The 22134-nt window shown below is 36.4% G+C and overlaps 1 protein-coding gene across 1 annotated transcript in view; it reads right to left on the bottom strand.

The window, feature by feature from the left end:
• Nucleotides 1-263: 263 nt before the first annotated feature.
• The window catches only part of NDUFS4 (NADH:ubiquinone oxidoreductase subunit S4), a 43661-nt gene continuing 21790 nt past the window's right edge, over nucleotides 264-22134 (bottom strand). Inside the window, exons 3-5 of the mRNA XM_015848725.3 lie at nucleotides 6618-6790; nucleotides 2860-2933; nucleotides 264-472 (exon numbers count right to left, since the gene is read on the bottom strand). Coding sequence (XP_015704211.2) covers nucleotides 369-472; nucleotides 2860-2933; nucleotides 6618-6790 — 351 coding nt within the window. The 3' untranslated portion in view covers nucleotides 264-368. The remainder of the gene's footprint in view (nucleotides 473-2859; nucleotides 2934-6617; nucleotides 6791-22134) is intronic.

Raw genomic sequence — 22134 nt, 5'->3', positions numbered from 1 at the left:
AAAAACCCGCATTTGTATTGAGAGAGTCTGTACATGCTGGAAATTTAAACAAGATATTAAATATAAAATTACTGTGAAAGATAAAGCACAACCTTTCTTTAAAGTTGCAGCTGATCACAAACATTCCTTTTGATAGATTCCTAATGCAGCAATTTTTTTACAAGTATGAACACCCCAAATCTCCTCTATATATAGGGAAGTTTGTAACAGGTTCAATTGGAGACATCAAAAACATTTTAAATAGACATCACAAGATGCATTCGTAGTTTAAAGGTCAAATTTATTAGGAGATTAAGAGATGTATTATACGTGGACTATAAATACAGCACAGCTGACTTTATTCACAGTCAGAGACAGCCAATGCCAACTTATTTTGTAGACACCCTTGTTCTTTTGTTCCAGGAAAAGTTTGCACCGTAAGACTTGGATTTAGGTTTCGGAATCTTCTTTTCTTCCACGTCATAGCTCCAGCCTAGGAGTTGTGGGGGAAATGGTGAGGGGCAGTTGGGGGGAAACAAAAATAAAAAAATAAAAAAGAATTTTAAATATTCATAGTATACAATATAGAGCAAATGCATCTTAAACCTTTTAAGTTTGGTATCTTTTTCTCCAGATAGGAATCCACTATGTTCCTCCTTTGCAGCTGGCAGCAGGGAATAGAGAAATGTCATGCACTTGACACATGCCTGTTCTAACAATTGAGAGACTTTGCATACCTCAACTTTCAGTACCCTTACAGAAATCTTGACAGTCATCAGCAAAAAAATCTCAGCAGTGAACAATGACCATTTTTGTATGCATTTCTGCAAGTTCACAGCATTGCAACTCCAGAGCATCACGAAGGTACTAAGGCTCTGTGTAAGCTGGGACAAAAAATGGAAAAAGCTAGGAAACAAAGAAAGGGAAGGTCACAAGGAAAAGGTGGCATAGAGTAGTCCAGTCCTAAAAGTTTGGAAAACAATCCAGACCTTGGAAAGGCAAAGAAAAAGGAAAGGTGGAAGAACCAAGGTCAGGAAGAGCAAAGAAAAGAATTCAACATGAGAAGGGAGTACAATGCTAAACTTTTTATAAGAACATAAAAAATGAAAAGAGAAGGGAATGAAGTGATAGAAGACAAGTAAATTATGTGATAGTTAAGCAAGAGAAATGGTAAAAAATGTCAGAAAAGAGGAGGTGGAGACATCAGTGTTTATGTAAATCAAAATGCAAATCAATTGCAGCCTCCAGGTGCTTGGAAAGTTGCCAGGGCAGCACTCAGTATTCCAAAGTTTGGTCTCTTCAGCTGCAACATCTCACTCAAAGTTGAAATACTTGAGTGGAAGCTAGAAATGGTAAAAGTGTAGGTACAACTGATATTGATACAAGGATATATTTCTTCCTTTGATTTAAAACGAAATGTCATTAAGTCTGAAAAGGTTGAACTTATACCTGAATTTCCACATTTGTTATTCACAGAAAGTGCTCAATGTACACATGAAGACATTAAAACATGTTTTGTTTTTAAGGCACAGGTCGTCCTGTCAATGAGCCTCAATTTAATGTATTCACCATCGACACAGAGAGGTTACCTCCAATTGTAAGGTTGAAACAATACTGATTTTTCCACAAGAAACACTGGGGCAAGGTTTTGGAAACATATTCTTTCAGTCTACAAAAGTACTGACTTCTGCCTACTGTTCTGGTTAAACAATATAATCTTGAGTAAACAGCCAGAACTACATCCAGAGACAGACTTTGGTATCACAACATTCAGCATTAGAACACCTACATCTGAGGCACTTGGCTGATGGAATGGAACCTACTGCCTCAGCTTATTGCTTCATCAATTTATATACTAGATAGATAGTAAGGCAGTGAGTGCCTCCAAGAGATTTGCAACTGCCAGCACCATGACTTGGGCTGCTATATCTATCAAAAATCCACTGTTAGTTACATCTAACTTTGGACTGCAAGGGGTTGCCATATTTGACAAGACTTCACACCCTAGAACAGCCTTCCTCAGGCACCTTCAGTTTTTCAAAACAAACAGCAGAGCTCACTTTTATAAAAATACCACAGTGGAGGGGGAAATAATTCTTGTCCTGAACTGTCATACAAGCTAAGGGGACAGAAAGCAGACTGTACTTTCTCTGGAAGAACATTCTTACCAGATGACTAAAGGCTACTGTGGCATAACAATCTCCGCATCCTTGTTACAAAAGCTGCATGTTTTTCAATAGTGATGTCAGATTGAACAAACAAGAATTTAGGTCAACAGTCTAAACTTTTAATTTCATCCAGTTACAAGTGTTTTCTCCTTGTTTCAATTTCAGACCATCCTCAGCAGTCACAGTTTGGACACAGTGCTCTTATTCTACCCACAGAGGATGCTTTGGAAGAGACAGGTGAAAAGATAGCTCACCTGAAGTTCCAGAGTTCTCAAGTGTGAACTGTGTTAAAAATGAATCCCACTGTTATCGGAACACCTGCAATGTCTAGGACTTGTGGAAGATAAATTTGAGGTTTTAAATAATTTTGTTATGTAATAGTTCTCAATGAAAAGGACAGAACTGTGTTCCTAGACTTACAGATTTCAATTGTATCTTAGAATAGAAGCTAGGTGCCTGGGACACAGTTCAGCTTTTTAACCACAACGGTTAATCAATCTTTCTAGTTTTAACTGGTGCACAACATAATCGCCTAACAACTCTATACATTAGGTCTGATCAAGAAATGTTTGTCTCTAATTAAGCTGGACCACATACTGATGAAAGCTGTAGAATGCTGGAAACATTTAACCTGGTTTTAACTCAGTTATACCAGTTCCATATATCCAAGCAGCAAACCAAATCTATTGTATCTCATATGTATAATACGTACCATTTTTTTCAGCAAAGGCAATGGCATCTTCCTTAGTAGAGAAAGTAAGAACCATGTTGGATAAAGGATCAGCTCTGTAAGAAATCAGATGACCAATTTTAACAACACCTGAAACATAAAATAACTATAACTGCATTTCAAGTGCCAGCCAAAAGCTATACTGCACATTATTTTGTAATACACCATTTCAAAAGAAGACTAAAATGTCAGCAATTCAAAATTCCTACATTTTCATTAGTTCTAGGATTACCTTTTACACTGTGTATAGCACTTTTTTCATCTTTCAGTTTGCTGAAATTCCCCCCCAACTCAATGCAAAAAAAATAATGTTTTAAGTGTTTTAATCAACAAACTTATTACAACATCAGTAAGTAGTTTAACAAGTGCTTTGCAACAACAATTTTTTGATTTTGAAAGCTGTGCAGTATCTATCTTCTTAGGAGAATAGGAGGCTTAAGGCCATTTAGAACAATTTAAGGAGGGAAGAAGTCTGCTGAGCAGTCAGTGGGAGAATAATGGTCTGCAGAATATCAAAGTCAGCAGAGCAGGAATTAATGAGAGATTGAAGAACTGAAAAGTTGAGATTTTATTTGAAGTCATGTGACCTCCAAAAATCACTCCAGGATGGCAACGAGATCTTAAGCCATCACTGAAAAGAAAGTTCAGAAACTTGAACTGCTAGCTAAGCAATTACACAGTGGCTCTTCACAATTACATTTCTGAAAGAAAGCAAATAAGGGAAGCACTTTTAAAAACAGATTAAAATCTCAGTAAAAAACAATACTTTTGTTTTGCTTTAAAAGCTTAATTTAAAAGCAATGACAAAAGGTGAAGAAGTAGGGCTCTAAAAATTAATCTACAGGACTTTCACAGATACAAGATATGGGCTACAGGAGCACAAGAATAACCTAGTGCTTCCCTGATTCAGCATGTTAGCCCAGGAGACAACTGCAAGACAAGACCAAATTGCAATCAACTATTGAAGGAGCTGTCTCTGACTGTTCTCTCTTTGAAGCTATAAGGGTAAATGAAGAGAAAAAGCAACCAAAGATACATTGAACTCTATACAATAAAGGACAAAGACTATGACTGGCAGTGGGGGAGGGGGAGAGGGAGAATCTAGCTTCCAGCAAAGACAACAATGTAATTTTATCTGATGTATGTATAAATCCGATATATTCCCCAAGAAAACAAAAAAACCACACACTGGATAAAAGCAGAAATTACACTTTGACGTACTATTATGCTGAGTTTTTCTAAAACTACGTAAATATCATATAAAGGGAGTATAGAGAATTAGGGACTATGAATTAGTTCACAGTGTGATCAAAGAATAATCAAGCAACCCAATATATTGCAATATTTGGACAGTTAATGCTTTTTGGACATCTCTTCTGTGATTAGATTCTGAGGCTGGAAAAATCTAGTCAGTGCTACTGAGCAGTAAATAATATAATTTAAGTTCATTGTGTAGTGTGGAACTTGTACCTGTTCAGTGCTGCACATTTCGTGAAAGCCTTCCCAAACATTAGCAATTTGGAAACAATGAAATGAAGAAATCATGTGTTCTGTTTTCCTTTATGTACATCCTTCACCCAATTTAAACACAGCTTTTTCATTTCTTTCTCTGAATAAGCTACCCATGTATTTAAATTTGTGATAATCTGTGAGTGAAACAGCAGAGTTCAGAAAGGCCAACATGATGTCCTGACGGTAGTAACACTGCTACAGGATTTCCTGTGCTCTAGGCTGTCTATCAGTGATTGCAAATAAGAATTCCACATTTTGTTCTTTTTATATGAGCCTATGCAATGGGAACCATATGATTTCTGTGTTTCTTAACTAACCGCTTTATGTTAGGATATACTCAAGAACTATTAATCTACTTTCCTGTAATGAAGGCTCCCAATTAAAACAAAATGACACAGATCTATTTTATTTAGATCTGTAACTGTGTTACTTGCACTGAAAAAAAAAATACTCTATGAAGAGATCACTAATTATATTACATTATTCAAAATTAAATGGCAAAATTGTTCTCTGGTGAACAACTCCTGCAGAAATTAATCTGAAGAGAAGATACTTGTTAGTTTTTTCCGGGAGTTGAACAGTAACTTGAAATTGCCAGAATGTCCACTAATATTTCTTGTGAGAGCTCTTTAAAGAATGAATGGATACAAAATAGTTTACAAAACCCTTGACCTAGCAGTGTCAATTCACAACACAGCCCTCACATTTGGCTGATCTGGAGCTTGTTTACATGAGAAATATTCCTTCCCTTACTGCAAAATAAAAATGCATTCAGGGATGGATTAATTCAGAACAGCCATTCCATTTTATATACTATGCTAAACTCACTCCAGGACAGTTTAGCATTCAGGTAAGCCCTTAATAACACGGCACATTTCTCTAGTTGGACAGAAAATTTAAAAGCTGTTATTTTGGCTGAGAATGTGCAGAATCCCACCCAGAAAATAAGTTGTCTGGAGGGGGTACATTCCCAGCAAAGAGGAATTAGAAGAAAAGTTAAATTAAACCTGAACTGTAAAGCTGGTGTTACTGGCACCTGTTACAGTGCTGTAATCTGTGCAGGGTATAAATAAACCATACAGTAGTGGCTAGACACTTTGTGGAGAATATAAGACAGGTGGGAAAGGTGTATTGCTGGTCAACAGTCTATTACCTAATTAAGGCCACTGCAAAACAACTCAATCGTGGCTTGCTAAATATAGTGGATACTCGCAGCAATGGAATCACACCAGCCATAAACATGTTAGGTCTCTGAAGTCTCACACAGCAGTTTAAATATGCTTAAGACAAGATGGTGAAAAACCCCAAAACTTGCTAAGATGAAGATCATTACATAAAGATTTAAATGAAGGGTTTTAATGGGGCATTATAATACAATTATTTTACTTCCTAGTTAATATTTTTCCTCACCTAATGATGTACTACCTCAGCTTTCCTAATTTCTTTGCAAGGCCAGTGCAACCAAGACAATACATGCTGCAAGTATCATAACTTGATTTCAGAGTTATTTTGAAAACCAAACTATTAAAAATTTACAATATTGGTAATTGTTTGTGGAAAAAAAAACCACAAACATCTCTGAATATTTCATATTTGAAGATTCCAATTTAGTTTTATCAGCAGATTGTGCTCTTTAATCATACGTACCTGTATGATTGTAGCCAGAAATTTTGAGAACATGTTGTATCCTTTCTGAAGTCTGAAGATTAATTTCTATTGTTTGATATTTGTTTGCAGAGAATAGTTAACTTTTCTGAACAGAAAAAAAAATTCCTCATTTCAGATTTTTAGGATTTTTATAAAACTTTGTAAAAAGAAATTCCAATTGCTAGATATCATTATTTTATGCATAATCAAATTTAATATATTCCAATTGCTAGATATCATTATTTTATGCATCATCAAATTTAATATATGGAACTGACAGCTGAGAAGGATTTACTGCTTCAGGTATCTAATAACCTTCCTTCCCCAGTGCTGTTAGACAGCAACAATACTCACAAATACAGTATCTGAAATTTCTGGGTAACATTTTTCAAACTCTTGAAGAAGACTTTGTAAACTAAAGTCTGTATTTACATGATCATTAATCATATGACAAACAAACCTGAACACCTACTTGACATAAGTGCTGTAGACTTACAAAAAGAAAGATAAATTCAAAATGTACATGACTGGTGTAAGTCAAACATAGAAGAAAAGCATCTCCAAATTCAGTAATTACTCACGTAGATGCCCAACCCATCAGAGGGTTCTCCCAGCGCTCCCTGTTGTCGAATTCCATCTTCCATTTCTTTGTATTGTTAACTCCTGCCTGCATTGCATTACGTGCTGGAACAAAAATGTGAACTCTTCTGGTTTTGATGTGCTCATCTGGAACACCGGTTAAAGTAGAGATATCCTATTAAAACACAATGGAATTTGTAAAAAAAAAAGGGTTCATATGAAAGGCTTGTGAACTAATGTTATGCTTGTTTTTTATTTTTTATTTTTAATTACAATATGAGAGTTTTGCAGAAGCGTAGACTATGAGTCCAGTTTTATAATGTTGAAGCAGTTTCACAATGGGGGCTGCTATCATTCTGCTTCCCCTGGCTCAATAAGATTTTACATGGATCAGCCACCTGAACCTGCTCATCTCCTACCTATACAATAGCCAGAGGTAGAGCAGGACATCCCGTCCAACCCTCCAACTGCAGCTGTGAAGCCAAGACTGATCCAATTTGCAAGCTAAAGCTACCATGGAATTGTATCATAAGCTCTTTCTTTACACTTATACGGAAAATTAGAGCATACACTCGAGCATGGACAAATCCCAAAGTTTTACATTAACATCAAGAGCCTGAACCAAATATGAGCAGGTCTTCCCACCAAAATCCTTGCCAGCCATTTGGGTGCAACAGTGTAAATGCTTTCACTTGGGCTTATGGCTGAAGACAATTAACAAACAACCAGACTGAAGCATAAAGCAATGCTCAGCATGAAGGAGGAGGCACAATTTATATGTTCTACAATAATCCAACAACTGACATGGCAGAGCAGGCACTGGAAATCACCTCTCTTATTTTTCTAATTAGTTAAATTTGATTAGTTAAATAAAGTTGACCCCTCTTCTTTAAACAGTAAGGCTAAACTTGACACAAGCTGCGAGCGCTTGATTTTGAGAGTTGTTTCTTCTCAAGGCTACTAGTTGATTTTTAAGCACGGAACAAAATTTCTTGTCAGCCCATCAGCTGACTTTACTAGCCCCATCTCAAACTGCAGGGCTTTTGTTTGCCACCCCCCCACACTTAAACTCAAGGTATGTAGATTACTGCAGGCTACCTAATTTGGTACCATTAGTTCCTCACTAACAGCAAGGGCTCTAACGCCCAAAGCTCAACAGCCTGTGTCAGCCTGAAAACACATTTCTTGAACAGATATTGTGCACTAATTTGTCATTTCGATAAGGAAGTTTCTCCATGATTTTGCACCATTTGCCACTGGTAACACTTGGGTATTCTTGTGAAGGACAAAATGATTTAGAAGATTCCAGCCTTCCAAACCAAACACATGTTTCATAATGTCAGAAGTAGTTTACCCTCCTATCTTAAGGTTTTGCTTCTGTGCACTTCACAAATAAACATAATGAAGATAAAAAATAAAGGACCACAAAAAGCAGTCTAAAAGTATTAGCTGACTTTAGTACGGAATAAGATAAGTAAAAATCTCACATGAACTGATATGAAAAATTACTCTCAGCAGCATCTGATATAATTAAAGTGAACTTTCTCTTTAGAAACTAAACAGTAATTACATAAAATTAACCTGTCAGTTCACCCTTGTACAGTAGAGTGCAAAATCAAACATCAAATCCATCTCTAAGGATGCTAAACTACTTCTGTTCCTTACATACTTAAAAGGCCAGTGGGAGCTCCTTGGACTCCCTCCCCTCCTCACTCTGGAACCAAGTAGTAAAGTAGTTTGTCCAAAAAAAAAAAAAAAAAAAGAACCCAACAGAATGTTGGGCACATTGAACTCATCTCACCAGCAGTGGCATGACTCACATGAAAAGGCAAACATGTTTAAAGGAAACACTGTGGCTTTACAAGTCTGTAGCTACTAAATTTATGGGATTTTGCTTTGCAGCAAACTTAAAAGCCCTTGGTGCTGACCATCATTTGAAACCATTTGAATCACCATCACTTGAAATGAGGCAAGTCTTATATTTTTCTGTTCTTCAGCAAATTGACTCTGGGAGATCAGTCCCTCAAAACTACTGCATGTCTGAAACGTTTTATTTGTATTTGCAGTTAGAAAAGAAGACAAAACAAACAAATGCGAACACTAATTTTTTACACTCTAAATGTTCTACACAGACTACCAAAAGGCAACTGTCCAAATATCTTACCAATTCCATTACAAATGCTTTTATTAGGATCAAATAATGTTTATTTTCAATAAGAGTCTAGAAATGATATGAAAGACTATCACTTAAGTGAAATGTTGCAACACACACAGAACACCTCCCAACAGACAGACAGACTGGCATTTCTGACTGCTGAAGCTTGAACCACAGCTTCAGGAGGAAACAGCTTCAAGTTTTCTTATTTGAATTGGCAGATGGCTTTGTTTAATTATTTTTTTTTCTTTAATGCAGTAGAAGTTTTGTGTGACTTCTGTGTGTTTATAAACCTGGACCACTGTAGCACTCTTGAAATGCATATTTTAAAAAACATGCCCTGGTTGAGAACATTCTGCATTGTTCTCCAGTAATTTTATTATGGCCATTGAAATAATCTGGACTTTGCTATGTGCAAACCGGTTTGCTTGTTATCACCAAATACATCCAAATTTGCAAGCCTGGAAATGGCACAAAATCATAAACATGTTTTTCCCCATCATAATTCTCGGCAACTTCTATGGCCATTGTGAATTTTATGCTTCAGATTTGGAGGTCTTTTAATTCCTCTAGTATTCTCTGGGATTAAAATAAAATATTGTATAAACCAGTATTATGGATGCATGTCATCTTTTGAAGCTTTCATGCTAGAAAACCGTGAACACTACACATTAGTGCATACAGTACAATTTAAAAACTCGTTACTAAAAACCAGTAAGCACAATATGTATGAGCAAAATGTTGTAAAAAAAGATAAATCCTTGACTAGTTCGTATGTATGAGAGCAAAACCAAAAGCAGATCAAATCCCCAGTCCCTACAAGTCATGCTTTTTGGGCACAAGTCCGGCTCCAAATCAGTTATTTCACCAATAATATAGGATTAATTCCATAAAAATTATTTTCAAGGTAAAATCTAAACCTGCCTGCTTTCAGAAACTAAAATAACTAGATAGTGTTGCTAGCTCTTCACACTTTGATTCATTACAGCTGAAGTTTCCATGCCTTCTGGGAATCCAGCGATTGTTTATTGATATCTTCCCCATATTAAAACTGGCAATTGAACAGACAGTTGTTAGGACAATGAGTTTCTGGTTTCTGAAGCCCAAGTTGTCCTGACATAAAATCACTGTTTTTGCTTGCTGTAGATGTGTAAGGTACTGTAGCATAGCTGAGCTGTTGCCAAAGATATGGAATAAAAAGGCTTGGCATCTATCACATACTTGACACCTAAAGAGCACAGAAGCTCTAAAATTCCTATTCCCTGTAGGCGCACTCTTAGTCTAGACAAACTGATTTCTCACACTTTTAAAATGCATTACAACACTCTATTGTGATCATTTCATCCACACAGCTCCAGCTAGTGACAGAAGAACCTGTCCTTTAAGCGACATTTCAATGGGCTAAAGCTCCCGCTCCAAGATTCCATTAAAACAATATAATACTTGAAAAGAACTGTGCTGCACTGGGTTGAACTCTCTACTGTGTCTTCAGAGCTTTGTTCTGAGTTCAAGTTCTCACTGAAACTACCTGTGAACCAACTTTCCAAAACAAAGATGTTTTTGACAGCTATTTTCACACTACTATCTTTTTTTTTTTTTTTTTTTTTTTTTTTTTTTCCCCTTCAAAGTGTTCCTTACGGAATTTAGCTCTATTAGCATATTAAAATATTAGTGAGGTGTTCAGCATCACAAATTCTAAATAATAAGGTGACAACATAAAAGATGAGATCTGAACTGCATAGCTTTACTTTTACTGAAAATTAACAATCCCATTTCATTTTTAACGTGGGCTATCATCTGAAAGACTTTTTATGACCATTTTGGTTTTGGTAATATAGATCCACTCTTTTTTTCTTTTTTTTTTTTTTTAAATAGTAACTTCTTAGTATTGACATTTTGGATCTCGAAATAGGTTGGGAGGGACAAAACACTTTTTAAAGCAAAACAAATTGCACCCAGCATCCAACTGCCTACAAAGCACAAGGACTTTGTGCCTTTATTAAAGCTTATACTACTTAAAATCACTGGTCATGATGGAAGAACTGTTAAATCTGCTCTGGAAGAAGTAACAAGAAATGGTGGAAGTGCTACATAAGAGGAAGAAAAATGGGTACACCGGAGCAGCATTGATGAAAACAGGATTCAGCGTAAATGTGACATTCAAAGGAAAGGGATTACGTCTTCAAGAAAGTTCCACACTCACAACACCATGACCAAAAAATAAAAGTAACTGAACTCTGCAGTTCAAGGCAAAGAGATAAAATGATTGGAAATATCTCTGAAATGTTTTTGAATGGGTGAGTCAGGTGTGCTGAATGGTGTCATATTTCAACTCAGACATTACTCCACACATTGGCAAAAAGTGTACATAGCTGCTATCAACTACCTACTGTTTAGCATCCCTCTTTTTTTTTTCCTTTTTTTTTTTTTTAATAAAGGAAACAGGGAACAAGCAATGGGAAGTTGATGTCAAAACACAGAAAAACCTCCCAGCAAGCTTCCCGCAACCACCCAGGATTTAGAGTCTTGCTAGGCGCTCTCTTTTCAATACCAGAATTTCACACATTTCAATGACCATTATGACTTCAAAGAATCAAATTTTCATCATTGTCCGTCATCTGCCGGTTGATTTGTATAAAGGAGTTCTTCTGCATGCACTCCAGACAAAAGGCTCCTTACTTTCGTGGCTATATATCAAATTTAAAAGTTCTGTTTGTGACAGTTGTGTCTGTGGTAAATTAGGGTAACACTGAAGGAGTGCAGCTGCTCTGCAGGAACCTCCTTTTTGGCATCATTTCACTTAAATAAAAACTGAATAATTAGCTTCTGCCTTTATTAAACCACAAAAATGCCACTGGCCTTAGTAATTACTTCCGGTTGCCCCACCTACTTAACCTCAGGAGTTTACACTTGTTAGAAATGAGGGAAAGGAGAAGTTTTCTGTACTTTATGGGAGCAGCCTGCTTGCTTTCCCATCCCCAGAGTGTTTTACTATCCTGAGTGCATGAAGTCTGGCTGTGGATTTGTGTTGCAATATACTTTCTGTAGGAGCTATGATATGAAAGCACAGTCTGCCTTACATAAAAGCCACCAAATAGCTGCTGTGACAGAAGCTTTTTATTTAGTGGGCTCAGCTGCTTCAGCTGGAAGTCAGGATGACAACATACTTCTGCACTCCGCCACACTATTTTTGAAGTAAGTGTAAGAGTACAAAGTCTACTACGGAAATTGTGAATGGAACAATGGAGCAGAATGAACTCAGCACGGTCAGACAACATTTATCTAACAGCTACAGACATAACGAGGGCGAAAAAAGTGTCTCTGCCCTTAGGAAAGTCTGTATTACTCTGAATAACGTTTTCTTTCAGGCTTCACAATCTTTTTGCATTATCATAGTGATCTGTGAACAACACGTGGTACCTAACATGTGTTCTCCCGTCTAACTAAGCCTCAGATCAATAAAAAACCTCAGAAAAGGACTGAAAGAAACATATATAAAAAACAAAAAACCAAACACTGTAAACATGAAACTGAATTCAAAAATAATGCCAGCAAGAAAGCTTCTATTTCAAGAACATATCTTTCCATAGGCAGTTTTACAGAAAACCGTAAAGAAAAACTGGGTATAGGGAAAAGGATATGAAACTGGCACGAATGGAAGCTGGTATCATCACACTAACAGAATCACTGTAAGTGGAAAGGAGGTGTGAGTACCTAAAACAGCCCATCTACAAGCACTATCAGCTTCAGCCAAACTGCTCATCAGTTTGCATTTCACAACCAAGGAGCTGCTTGTTTAACAGCCCTGGTGGCCAAACTTTGCCACTGTCAAACAACCTCCTTGAGAAAGTCCTTGTCACTCCATTGCACAAAAACTCACTCGTATTTCTCAATATTTTGTGTGCCCAATATTATTTCTTGCTGGTTGACAATCACAGCATACCACATCCGATGCACCACCATTAAGACAGTGTCACTTGGAATTGCTCAGAGAACAAGATGAAAGAGAAAGCAGGCATAGACAGTTGGGAGTTCCAAAAATCACAGCTGCTTTGTACAAATGTTACTTCATTATAGTAAGCAGAAAACTTCCTCCTCCCCAACCAATCTTTCCATTCTTCAGTTTTACTCTGAGTTGCATTCCCAAATTGCCCATAGACATTTGTTCCCAGCAAGTCACAGAAGAATTGTGTTTATAAAAGTGATTAACGCTAAAATTTATGGCAAAATCTGCTAACTTGTGTTTTTATGAGTTTAAACCACAATACTTAAAACAAAAACAGAACTACAAGATTTTGCTTCTTCTTGATAGGTCAACAAACCTCAAAGCAGAGAGGTAGTTTCTTGGCAAACCATAATGCACGACAGACTCGCAAAAAATGCCTACTATTCAGTCTGTACTTTTGATGGACAGGTAAACAACATTTTGAGACTTAGAAATAAAGCATTCGAAGCACGTAAGTTCCACTTTCTGCACAGACAGGTACTGCATGCTTAGTATAGCTTTTTTTCCTGCCAAAAAGGAGTCAAAGAGCAAGACAAAAAAACCAAAATAAAACAAACAAACAAAAAACCCAACTATTTAATGCATTTTTTCCTGTAAATGTACCTCTTAGTTTTGGGTATACTGTCTGGGTAAAGGTCATGAAAGTAAAGAAAAAAAGTGTATGATTTCATAGTTTGACAAAAATTAAGAACGTCATTGCTAAATACAGGGAAGTAGGGCTGGTTAGGAGAGAAATACTGGAAGAATGATATATTTATAAAAATAGATGTTTCGTCTAGTAATGACCTGAGAATTCAATGTGGCCGTGACATTCTTCAGATTGAGAAAATTATAAACAAAGTGCTTATCCAAAACAACAAGGAAAAAAAGCCCCCGAATTATTTATAGCCGACCCTGTAAACTGCTTTTTCTTACAACACAGTAAGTTTTACATAGCACATACTATCTAGGATTCATTCAAAGCTTATGTAAGTACATCTTTTGCTGACACGCACAAAAGCAACTGGCTTGTTTTTTGTCATTATTTGTAAGGTATTTAAAAATACACTGCTCCTACAGTCAACAATTTTTAAAAGTTTCACAATCCTTAAATTAAGAACAGAGAAATAAAATCAAGTAGTTAAGAATACAACAACAGCAGCATTTTTAGACCATAAGCTTTCAAATTAAAGGAGAGGCAGTCTCACTTTACCTGCATTTAGAAAGCGTTCCAGTATATAAAAAGAAGTTTCAATCACAGACACTGAAAGTCCTGGCCAACAATCCAGGGATACTGGCAGTATTTTCCATTTTTTTGTGTGTGTTTCCAAAGCTGTTTTAGTGAAGTCCTTACTTTTAAGATTCACTAGAAGTTATCTGTATGTATGTGAGGAGGGGAAGTGGTTTCTGTGAGATGTATGATTGCCATGCGTTCTTGCAGTTTTGTGCCAAAACAGATAGTCGCAAATGATCCAAGGGAGAACAGCATTCAAAAGCTGACAGTGAACCGGTGTACTACTTACAAATAAGCACTGCAATTGCTCTTGTGAACCTTGGCTTTTACAGAGCCAATTCATAATCCAGACAGATACCTTAAAACCTGAGCTGCTGAGTTAAAATTCTAATGCATGTCAAAATTTTAAGACTTGATAACTCCAGTGAAATTTCTCACAATACGGCTGTAAACAACATCACTGCAGCGTACGGAACAGCTATGGTGATTCAATTTAATTAGCTAGCAGTCTCCCTGGGCTGGTAGCTAGGGCACAAAATACCTAAAAAATTTAAAAGAATTCCATTATTTTGTATTCCAGTGTTCCTTTTGTTTCACTTCCTAACCACCTATTTACTCCCTCCTTAATGGTAGCTGTGGAACACTTATAAGGGATTTAAATCGAAGGGTTAAAATTTTAGTTAACTATGCAGATTTCATTAAAAACAAAGAAAAAAAAGGGGGGGGGGGAAAGGGTATTCATCAGAGGTTTGCATGGAGGAAGCAAAAAGTACTGTTTTAAAATTTAATCTGACAATACAGTCACAGTAGAGCAGAGAACACTACAATATCCAGAAATCCTGAGTTCATGTAAGCCAATGCCTGCTTCCATTGTGATGCATGTTCTCTTTTCTTTACACCTTCTTTATAATTAAAGTGATTTCTGTGATCTTTGTCACAAAGTAACTAGTGGTTTGAGACACAGGGGAGAAAAACAGAAAGCAAATCCCCAATCAAGAAATGCAAATTACGAGCCAGATCCCTTGTTTGGGCATGCTTTGAAAAGTTGCATTTAGGAAGTTAGAAGGAAGCCAGACCTGTTAAAAGCTGTTCCTTACCCTAATGCAAGATGTAATGCTCCTATGTAATATGCATGGACTTCAAAAGTTGAAAGCGGGTGCTAAATAGTGTACACAATTTCCATACACAGCAGGTAGTGAAGCAAGAAAAGAAGGGACACAGTTACCCTCATTAAAGAGATGCACAATAGAGAACTGTTATGCAGTGCTACCATAGGAAGGTCTATGCATCAGGGATGCTGCGGCTATTAACAGCTTAAATGTTCGCTATATTTTGTTAATTAGTGGACACAGCTTTTAAGCCTTCAATGTGTTTTAGAAAGATCTTTATGAACAATAACAGATTCATTATTTCCTGTTGGGTTCACGGGGCTTCAACTGTTTAATCATAATCCATAAACACGTGACTGAATACCACTGAACAAAAGCTGTTTCTTTAAATTTACCTGTATGGTTAAAATGCAATCAATCTACAACCTTCCTGTAAAAAGCAGTATCATAAATAGTAGGTGTTACTGTTATTTTATAAGCTCTTTGTGTGTGTGTGCGTGTGTGTTTGTTTGCTCTATCTAGGAGTTTACTGTAATTTGTGCATAGGTCTGTAGGTCTTAGCCCTTAAGGTTACTAACAGGGCAGAAAATCATGATCTTCTACCTTTTAATATAATACCAAAACCTGTCATTAAAATAAAAAGCTGCTATTCAAATTCAGTGATTCATTTCGATACACTACAGCTTTCTTTTAAGCATTCTATTACTGGGGGTGGGGGGGAGGGGAAGAGGGAAATCAAAGGAGAATACAATGTGCAATTATGTTTACTGAACAGTGATAAAACAGTAAGATTTTTATTTTTTTGAAACAGGCATTACAGAAGATGATATTCAACCTTTGACTTATCAGACAGCCAGAATTATTTGACCCAGGAATGCTTTTGAATGGAACTGGCATGGTGGCAAAAATGCGTTCCCCTAAGAAAAAATAAAAAAAAACAGAACAATAAAGAATAAAACATGAGTGCTGACTACATTTTATCTTTAAAAATGTTCTGTCCAGTTGACATGTTACTCAATGAAAACTTTCAGATACATGATAATTCCGGCTTGCACTGAAAAAGTTTGGGTTTTCCTTGTTGTTTTTTGTTTGTTTGTTTTAAATTTACATGAGTACACATCCAAGATGAGTCTATAAAGAAAAACGGTACACTTCTTCACGAGCTGGTAATAGGAATTACTAATCATATTCTTAATTTGTATTTTTAACATTTGCAGCATAATAATAGTATCTCAAGAAAAGATACTCCGTTAATTCTGCATGTCTTTGTCAGTGCTTTGTTAGCCAATGCTTGGTAGAGATTCCCTATAATTCATGTTCTTCTCAACCCAATCTTCAGGCTGACAGGATAAAAGTTATTTACTCATCAAGCAAAGGTGTTCTTTTGCACAAAAAGCAAAGAGATTGTCATTATGGAATGGATAGAATCATATGTTGAAACTAAACAGCTTCCCTACAGTGCTTCACTAAACATGACCCAAAAAATTCTGTGGTTTGAACATTGGATTCTTTCTCTATGGTCCTTGTCCTCACTCACAATTCAACATTCATAATTTGAGAAACCAGCTGTAAATTAGTTAAAAGGCACTTAACAAGCCGCCTAAAATTGAAAGACCATCTCTTTAAATTTCATCATTGATCATCTGAGTAGAAATTTCTACTGCAGAAGCACAAAACTACTGCAGCATGCCTTGCACCTCTCCTCCTCCCAGCCAAGATGCTCTAGGATTCCCACAGAATTACGGGGATACAGTTTCCCCTTCCAGACATGGAAAACTCTTCTTTCTTAATAAAGCGGTTCAGCAAGAACTTCACAAATAGAAACAGCCTTCAAATCTACAAGCAGGACTTTCCTAGATAATAAGAAAGACTTGTGTTTTATCTACAAGAACTTGGATTTATTACACAGACATGGAAAGAGACATTTTAGTGAACAGAAAAACAATGGCACTACAAGGACTTGTTTACTTGCTATTCCTTGCAATACAAAAGGAATCTGTGTTATCTACTAAAATATTTCATAGCAAGGGTTACTATTTAAGTATTCTAGGCAAGTTAGGAGTAATGGCACAGTTCGTGAGAACATGAAAATATGACCTAATCTCTGAAAAGCAAAACAACAAAACAGCTTCAAAAATGAAGTTACTGCTTTACGCCTCTTGATTACTAGACTATATCAACAGCTTACTTTTGTTCTTAGTAGCAGATTAGAAACACTGCTTACATACTTGGACTTAGAAAATCAGACATGCATTTGCAAGTTGAATAACCTGTTGGAAACCAGACAAACTAAACATGGCACAACCATACCCCTTTAATTTGTTCTGAACAGCATTGTAGCAAGCTCTTCAGAATGAGTATGCTTTGATAGAAAATAAAATACTATGTAATGAAACAAAAAAACCTCCTGCATGCCCTTCAAAGAGAGATATTCTTTGACCCAGTGCTCCCAGACTAAAGCCTTGAAATTTCTGCGCAAGAATGCTGCACGAAGGAAGTCCAGACAAAACAGACACTTGAGATGTTAGGAGGTTGTGTAACTGCAATCTCAGACACTCCTCCTTTCAATACCCAGCAGAGATAGCACTACCATGCACCCAAAGAAAAGGGCCTCTGAGGAAGAAACCCAAATCATTTGACCTGTTCCAAAAAGAATTATCTATATAAGGGATGAGGATGCAATTGCAGGAGACTGGTACATCTTTGGATCACTTTATACTAAGTTCTGGGCTATCTGCAAAATATATTTATCTAAAATGAAAAAATAAACAAATCAAGTTGCAGTTTACTCAATTAGCAGCATTTATTGCTCTTAAAAGCAGTAAGTTTGATTAGAATTTCCTTAGCTTCTCTAACTGCTTAAAGGCACAGGAACTTTCTTCACCTAAGGCAGTAAACTGCCACTTGTAGACATTATTACAGAAAACTGTCTCTTGATATCTGGCCAATCAGGTTTTCTAAACCACTGCAACCTTGATCAAACTGTAACTGTTTAAAAAAGGAGATGCAGCAAGCAGTATGGACTGAACTGAGATAGAATATTCCAGTGTAGGAAGGATTTAATTGCCAAACAGCAAAGAAGTAGTGTTTTTAAAGATTGCGTATTGCAATAAAGACCTCAGACACACAAATTAACAGTGACTGTAAGAAGAGAAGCGTTTGAGTATTTAATTGAATGCAAGACCACACTTTAATTAAATATTTGTAATTCAAGCAGATGCATTTGTATTGTTATCTGCGAACATTTAGCCTTCTCCTGAATATTTCACTCGTATTGAAAGAATATTCTGAAATACTACCAAAATGCTGTAATAATGGAAGCTGCTGATCTAAATGAGGAAAAAAAACAACAGAAGGAATACAACCTACAAAAAAAGTTTGAAGGGGGGTGGGGGGGAATGAAGAGGAAAAGCATAATAATAGTGGTATTTTTTGAATAAAGCTTTGCTGCATCACAGAGCCATACATACAAGACACACAAAATTCTCTAAGCTACATTCCTCACCTAAAGAGGAATGCTGTCCTAAACTCAATTCTTTATGGTAACCAGTTGAATAAATACTGCAGTTACAGTGGATTGAATGAAGAAAAGATTATTCTAAATTATTTTATCCAATTTAAACAGTTTAGGAACAGCTTGAACTCACCCTTAAGGAATAAGCTGTAAGGGGTTAACAGTATATACAAAAAAAACCAACAAAACAGAACATCCACTATATACTTATTAACTAACACAGTGGTAATGCTTGGAGAATTCTTGGCTGAACAGTAGTTTCATGGAAAGAAAATATAGTAAAGCCTGTCTTTAATAAATGCATACTTTGCCAAGTATTTCTCATCACTGAGTTGCAAAAACAGCTCCTATAAGGAGTATTCAAATGTCACAGTCTTGCACGTAACTTTACGACACATTATTGCATTGTTTTTCAGAGTAAAGCATAGCATATACTCTTGGCTCTTGGGAAAGGCTGTTATGAATGATCACACTTTGCAAAGCATGCTAAGGTTTTATTTGTTATGTCCTTCATTTCACAGCACTGTAGACAATCAGACTGATATGTGATCAAACTGCATCAATTCAGGCTATTTTTCACTTATTTGTATATTTTATTTTGAGCTGCAGTATTTATTATAAGATATATGCAAGTCTGCACATCACTGTTCAAACTCAGAATGTAAAATTTCACTGTTTCCCATGCCTCAAGCAACACTGGGATTTGGATAAAGATGTACAACTCACCTTTATCCTGAAAACACTGTGTGACAATTGCTAATAATGCAGTCTTTCAGAAAAAAAAAAACAACGAACTAAGCCATTTCTGCAACTGGTTACTGAATGTCCCAGCATGCATACTTTTTTTTTCCTCCTAAGAAGTTTGTTTTCTGAGAATCCTACTGATACATTGCTGCTCCTGGATTACTCCACAGTAAACACAACAGACACTATTTCTTACTTATGAACAGCAAGAAGGAAGCTACTAAGACTCAGTTGTTAATCAGTTCTGGCCTAGGCTGCAGCAGTATGCAGCACTGACTACTCTCTTGAACACAATTTGAAAAGTATGAAATCCTCAGCCCTGAAAAAGTAGTTGTATTTTCTGCACCAAATTTAACATATACATGAGATTAACAGTTACGTAGAAGTCTGATGTTCAGTAATAAGACATCTGAACCACAGCTGAAAAAATTCACAACATAGAAAAAAATAAATAAATTAGGGTAGCAGCTGAAGTGTCAATTGCATTACTGCCATTAGTCTGTCACACCTGTAACACAACCTGGCCCTATATACTCTGGCCATGCTGCACAGACACTTTTGTACATCTCAGTCGCACTTGACAGTGCTCTTTTTGAATACTTTGTGCAGCAATCCATTCCATCTCATCTTGGCTTTATACAAAATATAAACATCTACAACATGGCTAGAAATAACAGCCGATCCTTAACTACTGTTCCACAATATTTCCAGTATCTCCCAAGTAACCAAATTCTTCAACTGTGCTTTGCTTTCATTTTGGTTTAGAGCCATAGCTTGTTTACTACTAGTGAAATATGCTGCTATTGAGATGCAAAGGTTATCTTCTCCAAGTTCCGATTTTGAAATATTGTTCTAACATGGCTCCATTTAACCACTACAGAAAAGTCTGTTTAGTGGTAAATCTTTGGGGGTAATTTGGTATAGCACCTACAATTGCAGCCACCAGGTTTCACAGAAGTGTCTAGGCTGTGGTTGTCCAATTTTTGGGTTGCCTGTGCAACCCCAAGTGAAGTGGAATAGTCTTGGGCCACAGACAAGTGGGTCATTCCAAAAGTAATGCCTCCTATTAATTTTCACGAAAACAAAAAAATACAAAGAGCACAATAATGCCATTGGATAGAGCAAATTCTTAGATACAAAACACTATTTTTCAACAACATCACCATCATTAGCTACGCATTTTCGCTAGCAAAGAATGAGAGCCTGCATGCTGCACTCAAAAAATCTGCATCAGCAGAGGTGATCTATTGTCACCACAGTCAGAATTTACCACTCACTGCCTCACTGAGCTCACATCCACTGTTTGGTCTCCATCAACATTCAGCAAGTGTCAATGAATGTCAGTGGGTGCCATTTTTTTCCATGTGGAGGAATTCAGTGACACAACTTTGCTTCACATTCACTTCTATGTAAGACATTGTGTTGTCAGACTGCTCTTCTGCTGCCACCCATTGCACAGCAGCAAAACGTACCAGAATATTGGTGCGAAGGTTCAGACTCTACTTCTATGCCACCAACATCTGCCTCTGATGTTGTAGGCCAACATCATAAAGTAGGAGGCATTACTTTCAGAATATTCCTCTCCTTTCAGAATAGTTAAGTGTACATAAAGTTACAAAATTTATTTTAACTTTTGATGTTTTTTTGGGTTTTTTTGTTTGCTTTTTTCCAAACATAAGAAAGCGAGCAACACAACCATAAAACTAGGTATTTGATCCTTGTGAAACTAATCCATCAGACTAGTTTGATGGCAGTGGTTGCAATACTTCGTTAACTCTCAAGATGTTCAGTAGAGACTGTTCATGAAATTTTACTGTTTACTTCACCCTTGACAACAGTTGCTCACAAATGTGTGTAGTGGCAAAAAGCAACAATGAGAAAAAGGTATGATTGTGAAGTGAGGGGTACTTCTCTCCGGTAAGGGAGGTCTTATAAAAGTCTGGTAAAGAGACATGATGAAATTCTTTTACTGCAACTCTGTACATTCTATCTGAAAACTCACAGGTAATGTATTTATGTTGATGGAAAATCACAAATAAAAAAATATAATTAATTTATTTTTATTTTTATTTTTTTTTCTTTTTTGCAATCTTGAAATCCATTTTAAGCAAAATTACCAAAGCCTGGTATAATGAACATAAAAATAAGTTAAACAGTTAAATATTTCAGAACACTACCTGAGGGAGATTTGCTGCCAACAGCCTTTGTCCTCTATAGCCCATATTTCCTAATGCAAGCAGGGTCTTGAGAGACTACTTTTCACCCAGCTATTTGTCCAAACTCTTGGAATATGACCTAATTGGTGGCCAGAGATTCAAAATATGATGCAAGAGCTGTATTTTTGTTAAGCTTTGTTCAATTTGTATTACACTATTTGGATCTAGCTACTCACTAAAATTATTTTATTCAACACACACAAAAAATGAACAATAATTCAGACAAAGATACTGTTTTCTGAATGTGTTCTATGTAAGCTGAGCATTGAGAATATTTTTTCTAATGTCGATAATCCTCTACTTACTTCACATTCATTTTTCAGTATTTCAATAGAACTAATTTTTCTATCGTATTCAACGCATGCTGGACTGCATGAAGATTGCAACTGGCTACTGCTTATGTTATGATACTTTTCTCCCTTCTATTTCATTTGTTTCTTCTAAGACAAGGAATATTTTGTTCCTTTTGATTCAAACAGATTCTAGTTAATTCAAAGGAATCCCCGTCAATCACATTCTAGTTAAGTGTATGCTCATGTAGGAATATGAAGTCCACAGAAGC

This window comes from Coturnix japonica, chromosome Z, assembly GCF_054131305.1.
Source record: "Coturnix japonica strain WE chromosome Z, WE-NBRP24, whole genome shotgun sequence".
Lineage (NCBI taxonomy): Eukaryota > Metazoa > Chordata > Aves > Galliformes > Phasianidae > Coturnix > Coturnix japonica.
The sequence above is the reverse complement of the archived record's forward strand: the minus strand, read 5'-3'. Positions and strand labels throughout refer to the sequence as shown.